We start from the raw sequence: 24785 nt of genomic DNA, 5'->3' as shown, positions 1-24785 counted from the left end.
TTAGTAGCATAATTCTGAAGTTCTTTTTTTTTTATTTTTTTATTTTTGTTTTTTTTCATTAAATTTTTATTTTGTCAATATACAATGTATATGATTATTATGGCCTATCACTGACACCTCCCTCCCTCCTCCCTCTCTCCCCTCTCCCCCCAGAATGTCCTTTCCATTTGCTTGTTATAACAATTTCAAAAAGGTATAGTTGTTATATCTTCTTCCCCACACCCCAGGTTTTTTTTGTGTGTGTATGTGGGTGGATTAATTTGTTTATTTTTTGCTCCCACCAATGAGTGAGAACATGTGGTATTTCTTTTTCTCTGCCTGACTCGTTTCACTCAATATTATTCTCTCAAGGTCCATCCATGTTGTTGCAAATGGCAGTATTTCATTCGTTTTTGAAGTTCTTTTAATAAATGCTCAATATTTAATGCTGATTACATCTTTAGGCTAAATAAAACGCTTATGCTTTGGGAATATGGAATATACTGATAAATTAATAAGTTTGTGTTGCGCTTTGGTGAATATGATTTCATTAAGTTGAGGTAGGAAGAAGGACTCTGACCTAGTTCAGTTCACTTGTTCCTGAGCCAATCATTGTGGCTAGATCATAGAGTAACCTGGCCAAACCTGAGCTGCATGCCCTTTCCTGGAGAGAGTAAGCTCCATAAAATTACATGAATTGAGGAAGATTACTGAGGAATTTATATTAAAGGAGTCCTTGCAGGAAAGGGTCCTCTTTCTTGATGCTATTGGAATCCATAGAAAGGACATCTAATCCAAAGTTAAGTCAGGGCAAGCTTCCTGGAGGATGATGTGACATTCAGTCTGAAACCTTAGATTAATAGGAATTGGTGGAAGGCAGAGAGGTGGACACAAGTATAGCAGAGAGAAGAATATTACAATTTAAGAAAACACGCATATATTATATGGGAAGGCCTGGAAGCATGAGAGAACATGGCATATTTAAGCAACTATAAAAAATTCATCGTGGCTGAAAGATGGAGTTGAAGGTAGTGGTAGTAGTAGAGAGAGTGGGGAAGGGTAAGGTTGGGGAGAGATAAAAGTGGAGAGATAAGGTGGAGAAAGATGGGGTGGATCATTTAAGGTCACATATGCCGTATTTAGGAGTTTAAGGTCATTTAAGAGTTTTGATCAGAGGATTGCTATAATTATTCTTACACTTTAAAAAGCTGTAAGACTATTGGAATAGTGCAAGGATAGGATGAGCTAACATTCTTAAGGGCTTACAATGCACCAGGCATAGTCTATGTTCTTTCTAAGGGTTATCTTATTTAACTGGAAATCATTATTTTTTTCATTTTGTGAATTGGGAAATCAGGCCTAAAAGGGTTAAAAACTTCAAAAGATTACATGTCTAAGAGGTAATAGAGCTTGTCTTCTACTAGTTTCTTTAGACTGTACCACATTTTTTACCCTGAAAAGCTATTTTTTCTTTCAGTTCATATTTGTTAAATTCAACCTGAAAAAATGAATTTAATCTGCTAAATACTTTAAAATTTGTATCAGAGGCCACTTCAAAGCACTAAGCCTCTTGTTAGTGATAGGGAAAAAACATGGATTTGAAGTTTAATGTAAGATAGAAATTCTTCATTAAGAATTTAAAGCATAATTTATTTTGCCAATGTAGAAAGTGTTAGTAATGAATTAAGGAAAAAAACAAAATGCATGACAAATTATTAGTATATTCCAGCTTTCCGTGGTTGGATTTCAACTTACCTACTGAAACAGTTTCTCAGAAAGAATCTGAGTTGCAAATATTTCTCACATATTTTGCCTGACATTGAATTTCATTAAACTCTTTTTTTTGCCCCAATTCACTATCTTAGTTTAGAGAGTTATTATTCCATACATCCTTTATCTATCTGAGCCTCAGTTTCCTCTTCTTTAAAACAATAATACCTATGCTTTCTATCCTATTGGGTTGTTATGAAGTTGAGATTAACAAACGTGTGTGAAAGAGTATTTGAGATATTATAAGTATTTATATATAAGGCAAAAAATTCAAGATACACTGGGAAAGCTGATAAAGTATTGCAAAGTGAGTCTGGGCTCAGATAAGAATGGGGAACATTGACATATAAACATTAATACAAAGATGATATTTTTAATTTACATAAAAATGTATATATTTATGGTATACAAAATTGTATAGTTATATATTATAACTACATAATTATAATATATAATATAAAATTAAAATAATTATAATTGTAATATTTAATTATAATTATAATTGTATATATTTATGGTATACAAGTTATATTTTGACATATGTATACACCGCGGTATGATTAAATCAAGCTAGTTAACATATCCATCACCTTACAAAGACAATTTCTTTAAAATGATGGGATATGTGGGAACTTCAAAATGTACATGGAAAGATTTGTATTGTCCTTTAATTGTATTTTTCCACAAACTTTTTGAAGTACCCTCATGCTGAAATAACCTGGAAGAACTGATAGCTATTTTTGTACAAATAAGACTAAGTTTTATAATTCTACTTCTAAAAGATACAGAAGATAGAATTCTGTTAACATTTTTAATATGATATCAAATGATATTTTTTAGGCTCGAAGCATTGAATGTGAAGTTTTAAAGAAAGATAAACAAATGAAGATATTAGAAAATAAGGTATTATCAAATTGTGAAAAATGTTTGTGAATAGAAACTTTGTAACAATGTATGTATATGATTGGATTCTGTAGTGCCAGCCTTCATACCGTCCTGTGCAGAGAAATCTCAATTCCCCTTTAGGGGCTTTGAGGAATAATATAGGATTTATATTGTAGGTTTTCTTAAAGAGGCTCTAAGTTCATGAATTTTTCATAGAGCTTCAAAGAACAATGTTTCATTAAACTCATCTTTCACTATCTCTTACCTTCCCCCCAATTTTATACTGCAAGTAGCTACATTTATTGTGGAAATACTTAAAGTGGAGAGATTCTTTTAGAAATCATTCTTAGATATCTCTCCCATTCTTATAATCAAGAGAGATGCATAAAAATTTCTGCTCTTTATGTGAAGTGTTTTTACTCCTGACTGCCCCTCCCAATTCACCACACACTTGCCTAAACTTGACTTTCCATATAGTGATTAGTCCTCTGGAAGGTATAGTTCACTTTCTGAATTTCTGACCTCTAATAATTTTATACACCATTTTCTTCTACCTGAGAATTCTGGTAAATAAATTTCCTTATTTCTGTGCACATGGATTTTACTTAAACATGAATTGTGATAGTTTAAAATCTTTTCAAGAATTTCTGGGCATTCCACCAAATATATATTAAATATCTTTAAACATTTAAAAGGAAAGAACTGTTTCAATAAAAAGCCCATATAATCTTAATTAATTAGCCCAAGTTGGATGATTATTTAAATCTAAAGGGGTGAAAACTTAACTTCCTTTAATTTTCATTAGGTTCTACAGAAAGGAGAGAGGGTGGGATGGTTGGGTTGAGATGGGCAGTCAAAACAACATCCAAAGTTGATATCTCTGATATTGGTATCATTTTACTATAAATATGCATATTTTGGGGGACTGTGTGGTAATGCCAGTTATAAAATGGTTTTTTAGGAAAAACTGAGCATGAGAAAAGTATGGTCATCTACCTTAAATATCAGGGAATGGGTTTTGATGGCCTGAAGAATGGAGGATTTAGAAATATTTGCTCTTACTGACACAGTAATAATTTGATGATGCTTCAAACTGATATTCTTTAAATTTGTCCAACATCTATTTGGTGAGGCCAAGTAATAACTGATTTTCTTGTCTACTGAGTTTTAAAGTTCAATTAAATTTTTTGTCTTTATTTAAATATATTAAATGTTTTATATTCTGTGTCTGGTAATTCCAATATCTGAAGTCTTTTCAGGTCTGATCATGTTATCTGTTCTTCCTGTTGGCTTTTACTCATTGAGCCTTATTTTTGAGGTTTTTATTATTCCTCGGAATTTTGTCTATGGGAATTCTTTAAGACTTGGGTTGAAGTTAGTATCCTCTTCAAAAGATTTTATTGCTAGCACTACCAACCAAGGGCCATTTTAAATTTAATTCTCCATTTGAAGTTTTTCTGGACCACAGAGATGGCATGAATTCAGCCTGTAAACCCATATGAGGCCATCTCATGGTTATATATAGACTTTCAGGGAAGATTTTTATCCCTTTTTTTCAGTACCAAGGTAGAGACAGATGAATTTCCTTACTGTACCCTTCTTTGTGGCAGAATATGTAGTTTTTGAGTTTCTGGCTTAATGCAGGAGGCAGTTAAAGAAGATTTATCTTATTGGATTTCCTACCTTTAGTGGGCCCCAACTTTTGCCTCCTGTCTCTCTTTCCCTGGCTGGGTTCAACAGATACCATTGGGGCAAATGCTAGCTTTGGTGCTAGCCTACTATTATCACTTTAAAGTGATAATTTAAAATAAGCAGATTCCTTACTTTCTAGACATTTATTTTAAAATTATTTTTATCAGGAAGGTCATTCTGAAGATCTAGGTGGCTTTTTGCCAAAAATGGAAACATTTTTTTAATACATAAAAATTTTATAAATAAATACTTTCACCTACTAATATGCTTACACTAGTCAAGTTGGTGTGAAAATCAATGAAATATTTCTTACTTTTCTATAGCTTTTCTTTCTTAGTTTTTCTCTGAATTTTCTGAAAGAGACCTTTTGTTGTCTTGGGGGATATAAAAATTTAGATAAATCACTCATAAACAGCAATGCCATATATTATTTAGTTTCAGAATATTAGCTGACTATGACCGTGCATGAGTTGCAAGAAAACTATTTAACAGAATTTTGTGATGATGAAGAATATCTAAACATTTTTGCATTAAGCTCTTTTTCTATTTAGGTGGAAATTAGAACAATTTATGTATCTGTTATGTTTTAGGGCCTCTCAAAAGTCTGTGCTGCTTTTATGGTACTCCAAATATTTATTGGGCTAATATCTCTTAATCCAGTTCTGCATGTGTATTCAGATGAAATAGTCCCACAAAGTGAGATATAAAAAAAGTGGTTTAGTTGGTATTTCGATAGGGAGAATTGGAATATAGTTAGGAAGAGATAGAATGGCATATTATTCTTCTTCCCCAAATATAATGAGTAAAAGAGAGCTGAAATAAGAAATGGGAATAATGAGTAAGGAAGAAGACAAATTATAGTTATCCTTACCTTGGTTGCTAATTTTCACAATCTAATTAATAATTCAACCTTCTGTTTTGGGTTGACCAGGAGGCATATTTTACTTAAAGTAGTTGAATTCTATGTTTTTTTAGTAGATAAGAAAATTTTAGAATTTCAGATTAGTATTGAGATAACCTTTATTAAAATTTTTAATTTTTTACATAATTTTTATATTAATGGAATTATTTAACAACATGATTTTTGAAGTGACCTTTATGTTATTTTATGTAATATTTTATCAGTCTGAATTGTTTATTTTGACTGGAATATTGAATAAAAAATCTATAATTTCTCATAACTTTTTAGTGTAACAATTTAAAGAAACAAGTTGAAAATAAAAGTAAGTGTATTGAAGAACTACAGCAGGAGGTATGTACTGTTTATAAATATTCTCAAAATCAAACTGATATTTTTACTATAGTTTTAGAGAATAGTGCTTTTCTTTCATTTAGAAGTTTATGTCTGTCAGTTGCAGTATGTTTGAATCACTTTAGTACTAAATATAATTCTTTATTTTTAACTTCTAACAGAATAAGGCCTTGAAAAAAAAAGGTACAGCAGAAAGCAAGCAATTGAATGCCTATGAAATAAAGGTATTGGCATCTTTATTTTTGTTTTTAAATACTACTAAGTTGATGAGAATTTAGAAATTTTATACAATTTTTTAATACTATAACAGGTCCTTTCAGAGATTATTATCTTTTCGGATTGAGGATATCAACACTTTTAGTTGTAATAGAATGCTCACCTCTGATTTAGCTGGGTTAGAATCATCTGAGCAGCTTAAAAATATATGTGCAAGTTTGTGCTGTGTGTATTCATATTCCTTACCCACACACTGAGAGGTGAGATTGAGTAAATCTGTGATGGAGCCTTGGAATCTACATTTTTAAAAAGCTCGATATGATTATCCTGCTGAACAAGGGGTTTGAGAACCAATGACTTTTTTAGAAAACAAGTTAAAGCCCTAGAATGTAAGCTCATGGTATCAGGGCCATATTTTGTCATCTTATTCCTAAGTCTTTGAATAATGACTGACACTTAGTAAGTACTCAATAGTTTGAATCCTGAATGGAAAGGAGTTATTCTCAGTGTAACAAATATGTGCATTTCAGGGGGAACATAAAAACTTATACTTTCAATACTATTTGAAATTAAAAATATGTAAATGTTATGATTAAAAATTAAGACAAATAAGAGTTCTCATAAACTGCTGACATTTTAATGAAAAGTAGCAGATACATATATTCAGCACTTCTGCTCCTATGTATAGTCAGGAGAAATGCACAAATATATTCATAATAGCATTATTTGTAGTTGCCCTATACTGAAGACAACACAGATGTCCATCAATAGTATGAAAACCAATCAATAAAAAAGACCCCAAGATGATCCAGATGTTGGAATTAGTTGATAAGGTCTCTTACGTAGCTATTATATATAAATATGTTCAAAGACACAAAGACAAAAAGGAAAATATTGTCATAATGAAAGACCAGATTGGAAACCTCAATGAAGAAATGGAAACTATAAAAACAATCAAATGGAAGTTCTAGAACTGGAAAAGTAAAATATCTTCAAAAACAAAAACAAAACAAAACTAAAAAAACAGATTCAGATGGTTCTAATAATAGATTGAAGACAAAGTGTCAGTGAACTTGAAGCTGTATAAATAGAAAGTATCTAATCAAAGGAATACAGAAAAAGATTTTTTAAAAAAGGAATACTGCCTTAATGGCCTTTAAAACAAAATTAAGTGGTTTTAAATGTGTAATTGAAGTCCCTGAAGAAGAGGAGAGAGTGAATAAGGCAAAAGAAAATTATTTGAGGAATTTCTCAAAAATATCTCACATTTAATAAAAAGCATAAACTTGCAGATCCATGGGGCCCAGCAAATCCAAAACAGGATAAATAGAAAGAAAACCATACCTAGGTTGGCATATCTTTGTCAAAAGTGCTAAAGCCAAAGGTAAAGAGAAGCTTTTAAAAGCACAGAGAAAAATTTCACACTGCACAACAATGCCACAGATGATGGCTGACCTTGTGTCAGGACAATGAAGGCCAGATGACAAAGGAATGACATTTGTAAAATTCTGGTAGAAATATACCATCAACCCAGCATTCTGTGTGCAGCAAAAATATATTTCTAAAATGAAGATGAAAGAACATCAAGAGCTGCACTACAAGAAATGTTAAAGGAATTTCTTTAGGCTGAAGGAAAATGACATCAGATGCAAACTTGTATCAATAGAAGGAATGAAAAGTGCTGGAAATGGTAAATATGTAGATGAACTATAAAAGGTTGTATATTTTAACTTTTAAGAATGTATATGGCTGCTTAAAGCAAACATTTTGCTATTAATAGAATTCATAAAACATATGACAACCATAGCACAAAGGACAGGAGAGTAACTAAAACTATTATGTTCCAAATTTTTTACATTATATGTAAAATAGTACAATTTTTTTTGCATTTTTAAACAGCTTTATTGAGATATACTTCACATAACATAAAATTCACTGATTTAAAGTGCACATTTCAATGGTTTTTAGTATATCCACAGTATTGTAACAATTATCATGATATATTTTAAAACGTTTTATTATTCCCCCAAAGAAACCCCTGTTCAATAGCAGTCACTCCCTATTCTGTCCCTTCTCACCTCCCTTTCATAGGTAACCAGTAATGTGCTTTCTGTCTCTATAGATTTAAAACATAGCATTTTGCTTCAAAAGGTACTTTTCTTACAATTAGAGTATACCATCATCATATGGCAGTGATATCTTTTTTTTTAAATCACCTCACACATTTATCATTTGTTTGTGTTGGGTATATTTGAAATCCTGTCTGCTAGGTAATTGAAATTATACAATAAATTGTTCATTATAGTCACCCTACACTGCTATAGATTACTAGATCTTAACACTCCTATATAGCTGTAATTTTATATTCATTAACGAACCTCTCACTATTCCCCCTCCCAACCCCCCATCCTCTGGCAATGACCATTCTACTTTCTACTTCTATGTGACCAACTCTCTTAGTTTCTACATATGAGTGAGAATATGTGGTATTTCTCTTTCTGTGCCTGGCTTATTTCACTTAACATAATGTCCTTCAGCTCATCCATTTTTCTGTGAATGATAGGATTTCTTTTTTTTTTCTTTTTATGGCTGAATAGTATTTATTTGTGTATATACCACTTTTTAAAATCCATTATTGTGCTGATGGACATTTAGGTTGATTCCATATCTTGGCTATTGTAAATAGTGTTGCAATAAACATAGGCATGCAAATACTGATTTATTTTCCTTTGGATATATACCCAGTATTGGGATTGCTGGATCCCATGAACAGGATCTCCTTTCTCTGCATCTGCACCAGCATTTATTTTCTGTCTTTTTGATAATAGCCATTCTAACTGGAATAAGATGATATCACATTGTGATTTTGATTGCATTTCCCTGATGATTAGTGATGTTGGGCATTTTTTCACAAACCTTTTGGCCATTTGTATGTCTTTTAAGAAATGTCTATTCAGGTCATGTGTCCACTTTTAAATTGGATTTTTTTTTTCTTTTGCTGTTATTTGACTTACTTGTACATTCTGGATATTAATTCCTTGTCAGATGCATAGTTTGCAAATATGTTCTCCCATTATGCAGGTTATTTCTTCACTCTCCTGATTGTTTCTTCTGCTGTGTAGAAGCTTTTTGTTTGATATAAATCCCATGTTTATTTTTGCTTTTGTTGCCTGTGCTTTCGAGGTCTTCTCCATAAACTCTTTGCCCAGACCAATGTCCTGATGCATTTCCCCTATGTTTTCTTCTAGTAGTTTCACAGTTTTAGGTCTTCCATTTAAGTCTTTAATCCATTTTGAGTTGATTTTTGTATATGGTGAAAGGTAAGGGTCTAGTTTCATTCTTCTGTATATGTGTCGGGCCTTAAAAACTAATGCCACCTTACATTACAAGTGGCGCCATTATGGGCCCACAAGGGCGTATTAATGTGGCAGCCTAAGACAGCGCCGGGAGGAAGTAGGGTGGGAGTATCTGCGGGAACCTTGCCTTAGCCCTTATTGGCCAAATGCATGCTTCCGTGCTCGTGAACACTGTGTGATTGCAATAGCTAGGCATTGAGACAGGATGCATGCTCTCGTAACCTTTAAGCTGATTGGAGGATGTAAAAACCTCCCTTCCCCATTTGCCTTTAAAAGCAAGTGCTTGTGTGATAATAAATGGAACTGCTCAACAGAACCCAAGCCGCGTCTGAGTGTCCTTTAAACTGGGCTGGTTGGGGCTGGCGGTGTGCTCGCCTCTCTTCATGGCTCTCTTCCCCTGTCTCCTTCCAAGGGGGACTGGAGGGAAAGAGTAATCCGGGCCATTTGCTTGCCCACCAAAAGGAATGAGGCTAGGGCTGTTCGGGTCGGCCGGTGGCGGACCCAACATATATGGACCTTCAGTTTTCTCAGCACCATTTATAGAAGAGACTGTTGTTTCCCCAATGAATATTCTTGGTGCCTTTGTGGGAAAATCTTTTTGCTGTAAATACTTGAACTCATTTCTGAGTTTTCTATTCTGTTCCTTTGGTCTACATGTCTGTTTTTATGCCACTACCATTCTGTTTTGTTTAGTATAGCTTTGTAGTATATTTTGAAGTCATTGATATAGTTTGGATATGTGTCCCTGAGAAGCCCATGTTGAAATCTGATCCCTAGTGTGGCAGTGTTGAGAATTGTTTGGGTCATGGGGGGCAGATCCCTCATGAATAGATTAACATCTTCCCTGGGGGAGGGAGATAGTAAATGAGTTCTTGTTCAGTTAGTTCCTGCAAGAGCTAGTTGTTAAAAAGAAACTGGCATCACCCACCTGCCTTGCTTCCTCTTGCCATGTGATCTGCTTGCACCTGCTGGCTGCCCTGCCATTTTTTGCTATGAGTAGATGCAGCCTGAGGCCCATGCTATTTGCAGCTGTCCCCAAATTGTGAGCCACCTCTTTTCTTTATAAATCACCTAGTCTTAGGTATTCTGTTGTTGCAACACAAAAATGGACTAATACAGTTAGGTAGTGTGATGTGTCCAGCTTTGTTTCTTTTGCACGGGATTGCATTGGGTGTTTGGGGTCTTTTGTGTTTTCATATAAATTTTAGAATTGTTTTTTTCTCTTTCTGTGAAATATGTCATTGATGTTTGATAAGAATTGTATTGAATTTGTAGATTTCTTTTGGTAATATGGTCATTTTGACAATATTAATTTTTCATATCTTTGCATCCTCTTTAATTTCTTTCATCAGTGTTTTTATAGTTTTTGTAGAAATCTTTCACCTCCTTGGTTAAATTTATGTCTATATATTCTGGTTTTTTGTAGCTATTCTAAAGGGGGTTGCTTTATTTCTCTTTCACCTTGCTTATTATTGATATATAGAAATGCTACTGATTTTTTTGTGTAGTGGTTTTGTATCCTGCAGATTTACTGAATTCATTGATCAGTTCTAAGAGTTTTTTTAGTGGAGCTTTTAGGGTTTTCTAATATAAGATCATGTGTGCAAACAAAGACAATTTGACTTCGTCCTTTCCAATTTGGATGCCTTTATTGCTTTCTCTTGCCTAATTGCTCTGCTAAGACTACTATATTGAACAAGAGTTTTGAGAGTGGGCATTCTTGTCTAGTTCTAGTTCTTAGAGCTTTTCAGTACGATATTAGCTGTTGATTTGTCATATATGGCCTTTATTGTTTTGAGGTATCTTTCTTCCATGCCCAATTTGTTGAGGGTTTTTATCATGAAGCGATGTTAAATTTTGTTAAACGCTTTTTCTACATCAGTATTGGTGGTTATATGGTTTTTGTCCTTCACTCTGTTGATGTCATATATCATGTTTATTGATTTGTATATGTTGAATCATCCTTGTATCCCTGATGTGAATCCTACATGATCGTGATGAATGATCTTTTTAATATGCTGCTGGATTTGGTTTGCTAGCATTTTGTTGACTCTTTATGCATCTGTGTTCATCAGGGATATTGTTCTATAGTTTGTGGTTGTTGTGTCCTTGTCTGGTTTTGATATCGGGGTAATGCTGGCTTTATAGAATGAGTTTGGAAGAATTCCCTCCTCTTCAATTTTCTGAAAGGGTTTGAGAAGAATTGGTATTAATTCTTTAAATGTTTGGTAGAATTCAGCAGTAGAGCCATAGGTCCTAAGCCTTTCTTTGATGGGGAGACATTTTATTACTGATTTAATCTTACTACTCATAATTGGTCTGAAGGTTTTCTATTTCTTCTTGGTTCAGTCTTGGGAGATTATATGTGTCCAGGAATTTGTCCATTTCCTCTGGGTTCTCCAATTTGTTGGTGTATAGTTGTTTGTAGTAATCTCTACTGATCATTTGTATTTCTGTGGTATCAGTTATAATGTCTCCTTTTGCATTCCTGATTTTACGTATTTGGGTATTTTCTTTTTTTGTCTTGGTTGATCTGGGTAATGGTTTGTTGATTTTGTTTATATTTTCAAAAAGCAACTTTTCATTTCATTGATCTTTAATATTGTTTTCTTAGTCTCAATTTTGTTTACTTATGCTCTGATCTTTATTTTTTTATTCTATTAATTTTGGAATTGATTTGTTTTTGCATTTGTAGTTCCTTGAGATGCATAGTTAAGTTATTTATTTGATATTTTTCTAGTTTTTTGATGCAGGCTTTTATTGCTATAAACTTTCCTCCTAACAATGATTTGTCTGTATTCCTTTGGTTGATATGTTGTGTTTCTGTTTTTGCTAATTACAAGAAATTTTTAAATTTTCTTTTTAATTTCTTCATAGACTTACTGGTTGTTCAGGAGAATCTTGTTTAATCTTTATATATTTTTACAGTTTCAAAAATTCCTTTTATTATTGATTTGTAGTTCTATTCTACTGTGGTCAGAGAAGATACTTGATGTGAGTTCAGACTTATAAGATTTGTTAAGACTTGATTTGTGGCCTAAAATAAGGTCAATCCTGGAGAATGTTCCATTTGCTGATGAAAGAGTGTGTATTCTGCAACTGTTGGACGAAATGTTCATGAATGTTCATAAGGTCAATTCGGTCTGTATTGCAGTTTAAAGTCAGTGTTTCTTTGTTGATGTTCTGTCCAGATGATTTGTCTAATGATGAGAGTGTGGTGTTGAAGTCTCAAACTATTATCACATTGGAGTTTATCTCTTACTTTAGGTCTAGTAATTTTTGCTTTATCTATCTGGGTGCTTAACATTGGGTGCATATACATTTACAATTGTTATATCCTCCTGCTTAACTGATCCCTTTATCATTATATGATGACCTTTTTGTTCTCTTTTTACAGTTTTTGATTTAAAGTCTGTTTTATCTACATGTAGCTACTCCTGCCTGTTTTTGGTTTTCGTTTGCATGGGATGTCTTTTTCCATCTCTTCACTTTCAGTCTGTGTGTGTCTTTACAGGTGAAATTAGTTTCTTATAGACAGCGTATAGTTGGAACTTATTTATTTTCACCCATTGAGTCATTCTGCATTTTTTAAATTGAGGAATTTGGTTCATTTACATTTAAGGTTATCAATAGATAAAGACTTACTCCTCTCATTTTCTTGATTGTTTTCTGATATATATTAGTTTATATTTCTTAGTTTCTTTCTTCTTATTTATTATTGTGGTTTGGTAGTTTTCTGTAGTAATAAGGTTTGATTTCTTTTTCTTTCCCATTTGTGTATCTGCTTTAGCAGTGAATTTTATATATTCACATGTATTTATGATGGTAGTTATCCTTTTACTTCCAGGTTTAGGATTTTTTTGAGCATTTCCTTAAGGCTGGCCTAGTGGTGATGAATTCCCTCAGTTTTTGCTCATCTGGGAAAGAATTTATTTTTTCTTCATTTCTGAAGGATAGCTTTGCCTATGTATAGTTTGGCAATTATTGGCTAACTTATTTTTCTTTCAACACTTTGAATATATCATCCTGTTCTCTCCTGGCCTATATGGTTTCTGCTGAGAAACCTGCTGTTAGTCTAATAGGAATTTCCTTATATGTGACCTGATGCTTTTCTCTTGCTGCTTTTAGAATTTTCTCTGTCTTTGCCTTTTGATAATTTGAGTATAGTGTGCCTCAAAGAGGACCTTTTTTGGGTTGAATCTATTTCGGCATCTTTGAACTTCCTGGATTTCGTTGTCTGTATTGCTACCAAGACTTAGGATGTCTTTAGGTATTATTTCACTTTTAGGCTTTCTGTGCCTTGTCTTTTGTCTACTTTTCTGGATTTCCCATAATGCAAATATTTGTTCCTTAGTTGAGTCCCACAATTCCTATAGACATTCTTTTTGTTCTTATATCTTTTTTTCCCTCTGGCTGGGTAATTTCAAACAACTTACCTTCAAGTTTAGAGATTCTTTCTTCTGCTTGATCTAGTCTGCTATTGAAACTCTATTGTATTTTTAAATTTTGTTCATTGAATTCTTCAGCTGCAGGCTTCTGTTGGTTCTTTCATATGATATCTGTTGCCATTAAATTTCTCATTCATACATGAATTGTTTTCCTGATTTCATTGAATTGTCTATTGTACTCTCTTGTATTTCATTGAGTTTTTAAAAAATTTTATTATTTTGAATTCTTTTTTTTTTTTTTTGGCAGTTCATAGATTTCCTTTTCTTTGGAGTCTGTCATTGGAGTGTTATTGTGTTTCTCTGGTGGTGTCATATTTCCTTGCTTTTTTTATGTTTCTATTGTCTTTGAATTGATGTCTGTGCATTTGGTGGGAAAATTGGTTCTTCCAAACTTTACAGAGTGGATTTCATAGAGTCATTCACCTATAGATGGGTTTTAGTGTGCCAACTGGGAAGGGTGTGGTGATTCTGGTTTTGTGTAGATGCACTGGTGTAGTTTATAAGCAGCTTATTTAGCTGCAATCAATGTCAATGATAACCCTGGGTGTCCCAGTTATCTAGGCTATAGGAATTTGTGGCAGTGGCAGCAGTGGTGTAGATTGTTAAGATCTTCAGTGGCAAGAAGTTCTTTTGGGGTTGTTCTATTCTTGTTGTCCACACTATGGGGAAATGTCACCAAGGGGATCCCTGTTAATGTCAGGTATGACATTACGTACAAGCAGCTGCAGCAGCACTGGGTTCAACACACAGATGCTTGGAGTGGCTGTGGAGCCTGGATCCTAGGCTTAGGGTCTCATGGACCTCTTGTGACACCTAGATCTTAGGATGCAGGTTCACTGTCTGTGACAGGATTGGATTTAGATTGCCCACAGGATCAGGATCTGTGACTCTGAGGCACCCCCTGGCAGCCCAGGCTCAGCAGGCCAGTTTGTAGCTTGACTCTGACTCAAGCAGTTCAGTGTTTACTCTTAAATAGAGTGTGATAAATAATCTTAGTCTCATAATAAAAAACATGAGGCAGACCCAAACTGAGGAACATTCTACAAAATACCGGACTGGTACTCCTCAAAACTGTTGAGGTTATCAGAAACAAGGGAGGCCTGGGAAACTGTCACAAACCAGAGAAAAATAAGGAGATATGATGACTACATATAATATGATACCATGGGTGAAACCCTGAAGCAGAAAAAGGACATTTTTAGAAAAACTAGTGAATTACCCATAATGTCTGGAGTTTAGTTGATAGTAATGAACCGATGCTTGTTCCTTAGTTGTGACAAATTTACTGTGGTTATGTAAGATGTTAACAATCAGGGAAATTAGGTGTGGAGCATATGGGAACACTCTGTATTATCTTTTTAATTTTCTGTAAATCTAAAACTATTCTTTAAAAAATTCTGGTTGTGCTACATTGATTATTAAAAAGTCCATTATTTAAAAGTAAAAAAAAGTAGAAAGTGATAAGTTAGTGATACATATTTTCTCCCTAGAGCAACCACTATAAAATAATGCAAGGAAGTATAGCTATCTTAGTTTGTGTGTGTTGCTACAGCAAAGTACCATAGACTGGTGGCTTATGAAAAACATTTATTTCTTATAGTTCTGTAGGGTGGAAAGCCCAGGATCAAGGCACTGGCAGATTTAATGTCTGGTGGCATCCTGCTTCTGGTTCAAAGACATCTTCTCACTGTGTCCTCATATGGTGGGGGGGAGGGGGAAAAGAGCTCTCTGTGATATCTTTTACAGGGCACTAGTCCAATTAATGAAGATTCCACTCTCATGACTGAATCACCTCCCTAAAGCCCTCTGCCTCTTAATACCACCACTTTGGGGGTTAGGATTTCAGCATATAAATTTTTGGGAGGACATGAACATTTAGTTTTTAACAATAGCAAAAAATGCCAATAGAGTAATGAAATGGAATACTAAAAGAGCTTGATAAACTTTAAAGGAGGAGAAGAGGAACAAAAAACAGATATGAATATAAAACATGTAGTAAAATGATAGATTTGAACCCAGTCATATCAACAATTACATTAAATGTTAATGAACTAATATTTTAATAAACAGGCAGAGATTGTCAGTCTGGATTAAAGAATTCAAGGGCAAACTATTTGATGTCTGTGAGAGACACCTTTATTTAATATAAAGACACAAGAGGTTGAAAATAAAAAGATGAAAATAAAAAGATGAAATAATGGTATACCGTATGTCATGCCAATCGTAGGCATAGGGAAGCTGGAGAGACAATTTTTATAACACACAAAATGGATTTAAAGATAGGGAATCTTATCAGAGATCAAAATGGGCATTTCATAATGATAAGTGTCAATTCATCAGAAAGATATAGCATTCATGAATATATTTTCACCTAATTAACTGAATTTCAAAATATATGAAACAAAAACATAATAAACTAAAATGAGAAACAGACAATTCCATGATCATTACTGGAGGTTGTAATAATCCTCTTTCAACATTGATAGAACTAATAAAAAACCTGTAATTTGATCAACACTATTACTACATTTAACTTAAATGACGTAGATCACTATACCTGCAACTGTAAGTTTTGTTGAAGGGAACATAGAATATTTACAAAGATAGACCATATGCTGTGTCATAAAATAAGTCTCTGTACACTTCAAAAGATTGAAGTCTTATAGAGAGTATTTTCTGTCACTACAACAGAATTAAATTATAAATAAGTAACCATAAGATATTTAGAAAAGCTCAAATATTTGGAAATTAAGCATCACCCTTAATTATAATTCATGGGCCAAAGAAGAAATCACAAGGAAGATCAGAAATTATTTCAAGCTGAATAATGATAGAAGTAAAACTTCAAAATTTGTGGGATGCGGCTAAGACAGTTTTTAGAGTTTTATATTTATAGATTTAAATGTTTATTTTGGAAAAGAAGAAATGATCTCTGTTTTCATCTAGAGACTAAAAAGAAGGTGAGGAAATTAAACCCATAGAAAGTAGACAGAAGGAAATAATAAAGATAATAGAGATCAAAGAAATAGGAGACAAAGAGAAAAAAACAAATGGAGTCAAAGTTGACTCTTTGAAATATTAATAAAATTGGTAAGCCCTTAGCAGGACTGACCACACACACAAAATAGAGAGAAAATAAAATCCACTAAAGGCGGGAAAGGAGGAGACATTATTAGTATAGATATTACAAACATTAAAAGGATAACAAGGGAATGTCATGGACAACTTTATATATATATATGTATATATATATATATATATATATGTATATATATATATATGTATATATATATATATATATATATGTATATATATATATATGTATATATATATATATATATATATGTATATATATATATATGTATATATATATATATATATATATGTATATATATATATATGTATATATATATATATATATATATGTATATATATATATATGTATATATATATATATATATATATGTATATATATATATATGTATATATATATATATATATATATGTATATATATATATATGTATATATATATATATATATATATGTATATATATATATATGTATATATATATATATATATATCAGGAAAATTGAATTTGTCATCAAAAATCCCCTAGAGAAAAATCCAAATCTGGAAGGTTTCACTGATATATTCCTGTCAAATCTTTCTGAAAGAAATATTACTAGTCTTCCACAAACTCTTCCTAAGAATAGACAAATGAAAACAATTCCCAAGTAAGTTTTTGATATGAAATACTAACAAAGACTTTACAAGAAAAGAAAATTACAGATCAATATCCCTATTAATTTTGAAATAAAATTCTTAGTAAAATATTAGTAAATCTAATATAGTAATATATAAAAACCATATGACAGCAAAAAAGTGGGATTTATCTTAGGAATGTAAGGTTGATTTTAAATTTGATACTATCGGTGTAATTGACTATATCAAGTAATAAAAGAGAGAAATCATAAAATCATCTTTAGTTGCAGAAAAGCATTTGATAAAATTCAACAGTCATCTGTGATAAAAACTTTCAGTAAACTAGAAATAGAAGAGGATTTCCTCAACCTGGTGAAGAACATCTACAAAGTACCTACAGCTACCATCACACTTAATGATGAAATGCTGAATGTTTTAAATATCAAGAACAATGTCTGCTCTTACTACTCCTATTTAACATTGGAAGGTTCTAGCTAGTACAATAAGGGAAGAAAAAGAAATAAAGGTGTACAAATCAGAAAGGAATATTTAAAACTGTCTCTTTATAAATGACATGATTGTCTACACTGAAAATTATAAGGTTTCTACATAGTCACTACTGTACTAGGAAGTGAATTTGGCAGAGTTGCAAGATACAATGTCAAAGATCAAAAATCAATTGTATTTCTATATACTAACAGCTACTAATTGAAAAGTGAATTTTTAAACACAATACCATTTATAGTAGCTTCAAAATCCTTAAAATAGAGATAAACTTAAAGTATGTACAAGATGCATACACGAAAAAGTACTAAGGCCAATTAATGAAGACCTAACTAAACAAATATATACCATGTTCACAGACTGGATGTTTTAAAAGTATTAACACATCAAATTTTTCCAAATTGATATCGAGATTCAGTCAATCCCCATCACAATTCTAGCAGTCTCTTTTTTGATAGACTTTGACATACTGCTTCAAAAATGTATATGATAGTTAAAGGACCTAAGAGTTTTAAAAAAGCAAATAAAACTGCAAGATTTAGGCTGCCTGATTCCAAGATTTGTACATTGGCTTTGTTGACTCCTCCACTGGGTGCTTGTTTTTGTTTCATTATTATTTCTTTCTACTTTTTTTTTTTTTTTCCTTTTTGTCTTTTTTCATGACCGGCAACGGATCGCAACCCTCAGTGTCGCGCCCGTACCCTCAGTGTCGCGCCCGTACCCTCAGTGTCGCGCCCGTACCCTCAGTGTCGCGCCCGTACCCTCAGTGTCGCGCCCGTACCCTCAGTGTCGCGCCCGTACTGGACCGGGACCGGCAATGGGATCGCAACCCTCGGTGTTGCGCCCGCACCTTGCTCAGCCAGTGAGCGGCCGGTCTGTATGTGGGATCCGAACCCTTGGTGGGAGCACCGCCGTGCTCCCAAGCAGCGCACTGTAGCAGTGCGCCACCGGGCCAGCCCCTCTTTCTACTTTTTATTACTATTTTTATTTATGTTACTTGTTTAACTTGAGATGGACTGTTAGGTCATTAATTTTCAGTCTTTCTCATGTACACACTTGAGTTTTATTAATTTCCCTTAAGCATTGCTGTAGCTTGTATCCTGTAAATTTCAAAATATAGCAAATTAGCATTCTTAGATTTAATACTCTCCCGTATTTCTTAATTTCAAAACTTAAAGGGGTGCATTATGTTTTTGTTATTGATTTCTAGAATAATTGCATTGTGATTAGAGAGCACACTTTGGTATGACTTTTGTACTTTGAAATTTATTGATATTCATTTTTTCACCCAATAGAGTCACTTTTTGTAAACATGCCTTATGTACCTGAAAATAATGCATATTCTACAGTTGTTGGGTGAAGTGTTCCATTAAGCCAAGATTACTAGTCACATTTTGAAAATTTGTGTATTTTTTTTTATTTTGTATCCTTATTGATTTTTTGTGTCTTATTAATTACTTTGCTAAGATAGATGTGATTAAAATGTCACGATTGTGGATTTCAGTTCTTATTTGCAGTTCTGTCTTCTTTATTTCAATGCCATACTATTAGGTGTACATTATTTATAATATATATCACTTTTTATTATAGAAGAAGATGGAACTTCATATGTATATTTTATATGTATTTTATATATTTATATGTAATAGAAATTTTTATTAAAACAAATATAACCCCTTTTTCTCTAGTAGTGCTCCTTGTCTTAGAGCACAGTTTTTCTGTTATAACTATACCATTTTTTTTCTCTCTGTAGTGTTTGCATGGTATATCTTTTAACACATTTACTTTTCTTCTTTCTGTATCTTTTTGTTTTATTTATTTATTTATTTTTGTATTTTTATGTTTTAAATGTCTCATAAATAGCATATAGCTGGCGTTCATATTATTATATACTCTGACAGCCTTTGTCTTTTTTACTGTTACATTTGACCTTAGACTACGTTATGTCATTTATCTCTTTTTTAAAATCTTCTTTATCTTTCATATCTAATTTATATACTATCACACTGTTATTGTTGTCATGTATTTTAATGAATTTTCTTCTAAGGATTTTATATTACCCAGGAGGAAGGAAATAATAGAGTGAACTGGGGAAAGACAATAATTGCTCAGAATATTTAGAATTGATGAAAGCCATGAATTCACAGATATAGGAAGAGAGATTTATATCAAGTAGGAAAAATTAAAAGAAATCCAACTAGGTACTTAGAGTAGCAAAATTACAGAATACCAGACACATAGAAATATTAAAGTAGATAGAGAGAAATGAAAGATCACCAATGAAGAAATGACAAGAGATTGACCCATGGACATCTCAACGAACAACAATGGAAGTCGGAAAATATCAAGAAAATATTCACAAGTACCGAGAGGATAACTGCCAACCTTGAATTACGTTCACATCATACCTATCTTGTAAGAATGTTGAAGAAATAAGGATATTTTTTGATCAAAAAGTGAGTGAAATGTTTTTTTCCAGAACACTCAGGTGATTAAACAAAAACGATCCTATATATGGCCATAAAATTCAAAGGACTAAAGTCACACAGTATGTTCTCTAACCAATAGTTCTGTTATTCTAGAAGTTAGAACATACATTTGTATCAAATTATAAAATTAATACCATTATTATGTTCGTCATTATGCCAATATATTTCAGAAAAGTTAAAGTGAAATAGATTAACCAGAACAATCTCAAGAAGAAATAATTAGCTGGTTAGTCCTGGTAAAGAAATTGAATCAGTGATTTAAAATCTTTCGACAAAGAAAACTTCAGAGTCAGATGGTTTTATACAGGAGCTGTACATGTAGAGAGTCTATGAGAATTTATAGATGAATTAATACAGTTATTAAGTGTCTTGAGTAAAGTTGTTAGATATATAACCACTACACAGAAATCATTACTAGTCTTAAACACCTGCAGTATACTATTAGAAAATGTAATTATAGCGGTGCAGCTTTTATTTTAATTTTAATTTTTTAAAATTTTAACTTCTCGATATACATTGTAGTTGATTTTCATGACCCTTTACCCATTCCTCTTTTCCCCCTCCCTTTCCCCATCCCCCCCACATCATATCTGTTCACTTGTCTTAAGTTTAAGGAATTGTTGTGATTGTTGTGTCTTCTTCCCCACCACACCCTTTATTTGTGTATTTATTTATTTATTTTTAGCTCCCACAAATAAGTGAGAACATGTGGTATTTCTCTTTCTGTGCCTGACTTGTTTCACTTAATATAATTTTCTCTAACTCCATCCATGTTGCTGCAAATAGTAGTATTTCATTCTGTTTTATAGCAGAGTAGAATTCCATTGTGTAGATATAGAACAGTTTCCTTATCCATTCATCTGATGATGGACATATGGGCTAGTTCCAACTCTTGGCTATTGTAAATAATGCTGCAATAAACATTGGAGTACAGGTATCCCTTTGGCATGATGATTTCCATTCCTCTTGGTATATTCCCAGCAGTGGAATAGCTGGGTCATATGGTAGATCTATCTGTAATTGTTTGAGTAACCTCCATACCATTTTCCATAAAGGCTGCACCATTTTGCAGTCCCACCAACAGTGTATGAGAGTTCCTTTTTCTCCACAACCTCTCCAGCACTTATAATTCTCAGTCTTTTGGATATAAGCCATCCTAACTGGAGTGAGATGGTATCTTGCAGTGGTTTTGATTTGCATTTCCCAGATGCTGAGTGATTTTTGAGCATTTTTTCATGTGTCTATTGGCCATTTGTATATCTTCCTTTGAGAAATACCTATTCAGTTCCTTTGCCCATTTTTTAATTGGGTTATTTGTTTTTTTGCTGTAAAGTTGTTCGAGTTCCTTATATATTCTGGATATAAATCTTTTGTCAGATGTATATTTTGCAGATATTTTCTCCCACTCTTTTGGTTGTCTTTTCACTCTGTTGATTGTTTCTTTTGCTGTGCAGAAGCTTTTTAGTTTGATATAATCCCATTTGTTTATTTTTCCTTTGGTTGCCTGTGCTTTTAGGGTCATATTCATGAAGTCTATACCCAGTCCTATTTCCTGGAGTGTTTTCCCTATGTCTTCTTTAAGGAGTTTTATTGTTTCAGGGTGTATATTTAAGTCTTTAATCCATTTTGAGTTGATTTTGGTATATGGTGAGAGGTATGGGTCAAGTTTCATTCTCCTACATATGAATGTCCAATTTTCCCAGCACCATTAACTGAAGAGGCAGTCTCTTCCCCAATGTGTAGTTTTGGTGCCTTTGTTGAAGATCAGATGGCTGTAGGTGCATGGGTTGATTCTGGATTAGAAAATGTTTGCAAAAGAAGTTGATATTATTGAGACAGAAAGTAGAGACTGGGGAGAGGGGAAAGGAAAACAGGGAGAAGTTGGCTAATGGGTACAAAATTACAATTAGATATGAAGAATAAGTTCTAGAGTTCTATTGCACAGTAGGGTGACTATGGTTACCATTTTAAATTTTGTATGTTACATAATAGCTAGAGGAGAGGTTTTTGAATATTTTCACCACAAAGAAAAGATAACTGCATGAGGTGAAGATATATAATACATTAACTAGTCTGACCTGATCATTATACAATATACGTATGTATCAAAACATCAGATTGTACCCATTAGGTATGTACAATTACAATGCATTAATAAAAATAAATTATAGAAAAAGTTAAAAAAAGAATATGCTTTTTCTTTGAATCATATGGATTTTCTGTCCAACTGGAATAGTGTTCATACTGTAATAAGATGTATTGAACTGAGACTAACAATATAAATATTGTGAGGATTAAAATAAATATTTGGCTTCTTATATCTTGTTACTTGTCAAGGCTAAATACATATTTTAGGGGAAAAACAGATTTTGTGAAAAATACAGCATATCTCACCATATGAAAAATGTAAAGAAAATGATCCACAAATGAAACAGAAAATGTAATCTTTTAATATTCACAAAAATCACAAAGTGAATATGGAATATTTTCAAGTAATCTATAGCACTTACTGTTATTCATGTTATTTTCTTTACTTAAAGGTCAATAAATTAGAGTTAGAGCTAGAAAGTGCCAAGCAAAAATTTGAAGAAATGACTGGCAGCTATCAAAAGGCAATTGAGGACAAAAAGATATCAGAAGAAAATCTTTTGGGAGAGGTGGGAAGAACTGAATGTGTTTAGAATTTATTATACTAAAATTCTGTATTTGTTTATTAGCATTTAAGAGAAAATTAACAAATATTCTTAATTTTTAAATTATTTTTAAAAATTCAGTAAATTTATATAGGGACAGTTAGTTTCTATAGAACCTAACAATATTCTTGTTATTCTAAGTATTTGAGTAGCATATAATTATTTTGAAATGATTAAATGATTAGTAGTGTTATACTGTCATCTCACTTGATAGAACACCCTAGAAAAACCAAAACAATAATTTATTTTCTACCTGGTTTTTCCAATTTTCTGGTGTTTGAGTTTTGCATTTTATATAAGGAGAACATATGCTGTTTACAGTTAAGTTAAATTATTTTCTCGTGCACTAATTTTAAGAAACACTATTTATTTGATAGGTTGAGAAAGCAAAAGTAATAGCTGATGAAGCAGTAAAATTACAGAAAGAAATTGATATACGATGTCAACATAAAATAGCTGAAATGGTAGCACTTATGGAAAAACATAAGGTAATTTTTTTCTTTTTATATAGTGAAAATTATTAATTGGTACCATATTTCTGTTCAAAGAATGGCGAAATCAAGATAGTATTCTGATTTGTCAGAGAAAATTATTCTCTATGCAATAGTGACTAATTGTAGCTGGAATATCCTTTGTCCCCTGTTTCTCTAACTTCAGATCTTAACCATTCAAAGCTGAGCTTGTGTGTCATTTCCTTGAGGGCATCTCACCTTATCATCTATGAGGGATGGAAGTAATCACTCTTTTTTCTGAATTTTCCTAGTAATCTCTTATAGCACTTTCCATCTTATATTTATTTAAGTACCTACCCAGAGTATGTATCTCAATATTTGTATCCTATATGTGTATTTAACACATACTAGGCTAAACACATTTTTATCAAAGGAATAAATAAACGAAAGGCCTAATGTTTGCTGTGCTTGTGAGTGTCCTCTATTTTTTTAATTGTTGTTTTATACTAATCCTTCTGTTAGGGAATTAAGCCTCACTCCCTCCCTTCAAGATTTGGAGTGGATATAGGCTATACCTGCCTGATCATTTTTAAAAATTGTTGCTGGAATAGAACATTATTATGAGGTAACCAATGAGGATTTAAAAAAATAATTTAAACGACACTGTGAACTCATAGATTTAAAATCTAGTGCAGTTTTTATCCTTATTGATACTCATTTTTGTCCCACCTTTGGCCAGTGGGATCCTCAGGCAAGTCCTTTTGACTTGGCTCTTCTAATAGTCTCTTGTAGCTTTCTTTTTGTTATGACAAAATTCTTAAGGCTTATTTTGTATTTCCTGTCCCAGATTTGGAATCAGCTACTTTTTCTAAGAAGTCCTGGTGTTTTCTAGCATATTTTTTAAATGATGAAATTCAGTGTTTCCAATTAAAATGATTTATTTTTTGCTCTTGTGTAAGATTATTTTCAAGGCTGTTATCTGTTTCACTCTTTAAGTTGTTTGAATGAAAATATGATTTAAAAATTAAAAATATATATCTACTCAAAAATATATATTACTGAATTTATAAACATCAATTTCTTCAAATATTAAATATGTTAGGATACCAATCTTATTAAAATGTCTGTTCAGTTTTAATATACTTAAAATGTTTTTTTAAATTTATTATAGCACCAATATGATAAGATCGTTGAAGAAAGAGACTCAGAATTAGGACTTTATAAGAGCAAAGAACAAGAACAATCATCAGTGAAAGCATCTTTGGTGAGATACAGTACAAATAGCAGTAAAAGACAGTTTTTATAATGTCAGCATGGCTGATGGTAAAGAATATTATTAAATAAA

General features: G+C 32.4%; 1 protein-coding gene across 1 annotated transcript in view; it reads left to right on the top strand.

Moving 5' to 3' along the window:
* SYCP1 (synaptonemal complex protein 1) overlaps positions 1-24785 on the top strand; it is a 122862-nt gene that overhangs the window by 63840 nt on the left and 34237 nt on the right. Inside the window, exons 22-27 of the mRNA XM_008571278.1 lie at positions 2590-2652; positions 5516-5578; positions 5740-5802; positions 22836-22952; positions 23366-23476; positions 24612-24704. Coding sequence (XP_008569500.1) covers positions 2590-2652; positions 5516-5578; positions 5740-5802; positions 22836-22952; positions 23366-23476; positions 24612-24704 — 510 coding nt within the window. The remainder of the gene's footprint in view (positions 1-2589; positions 2653-5515; positions 5579-5739; positions 5803-22835; positions 22953-23365; positions 23477-24611; positions 24705-24785) is intronic.

Source organism: Galeopterus variegatus, unplaced genomic scaffold (genome assembly GCF_000696425.1).
Source record: "Galeopterus variegatus unplaced genomic scaffold, G_variegatus-3.0.2 Scaffold674, whole genome shotgun sequence".
In the NCBI taxonomy this organism is placed as follows: domain Eukaryota; kingdom Metazoa; phylum Chordata; class Mammalia; order Dermoptera; family Cynocephalidae; genus Galeopterus; species Galeopterus variegatus.
Note: the sequence above shows the minus strand (reverse complement) of the source record. Positions and strands in the feature narration are given on the sequence as shown.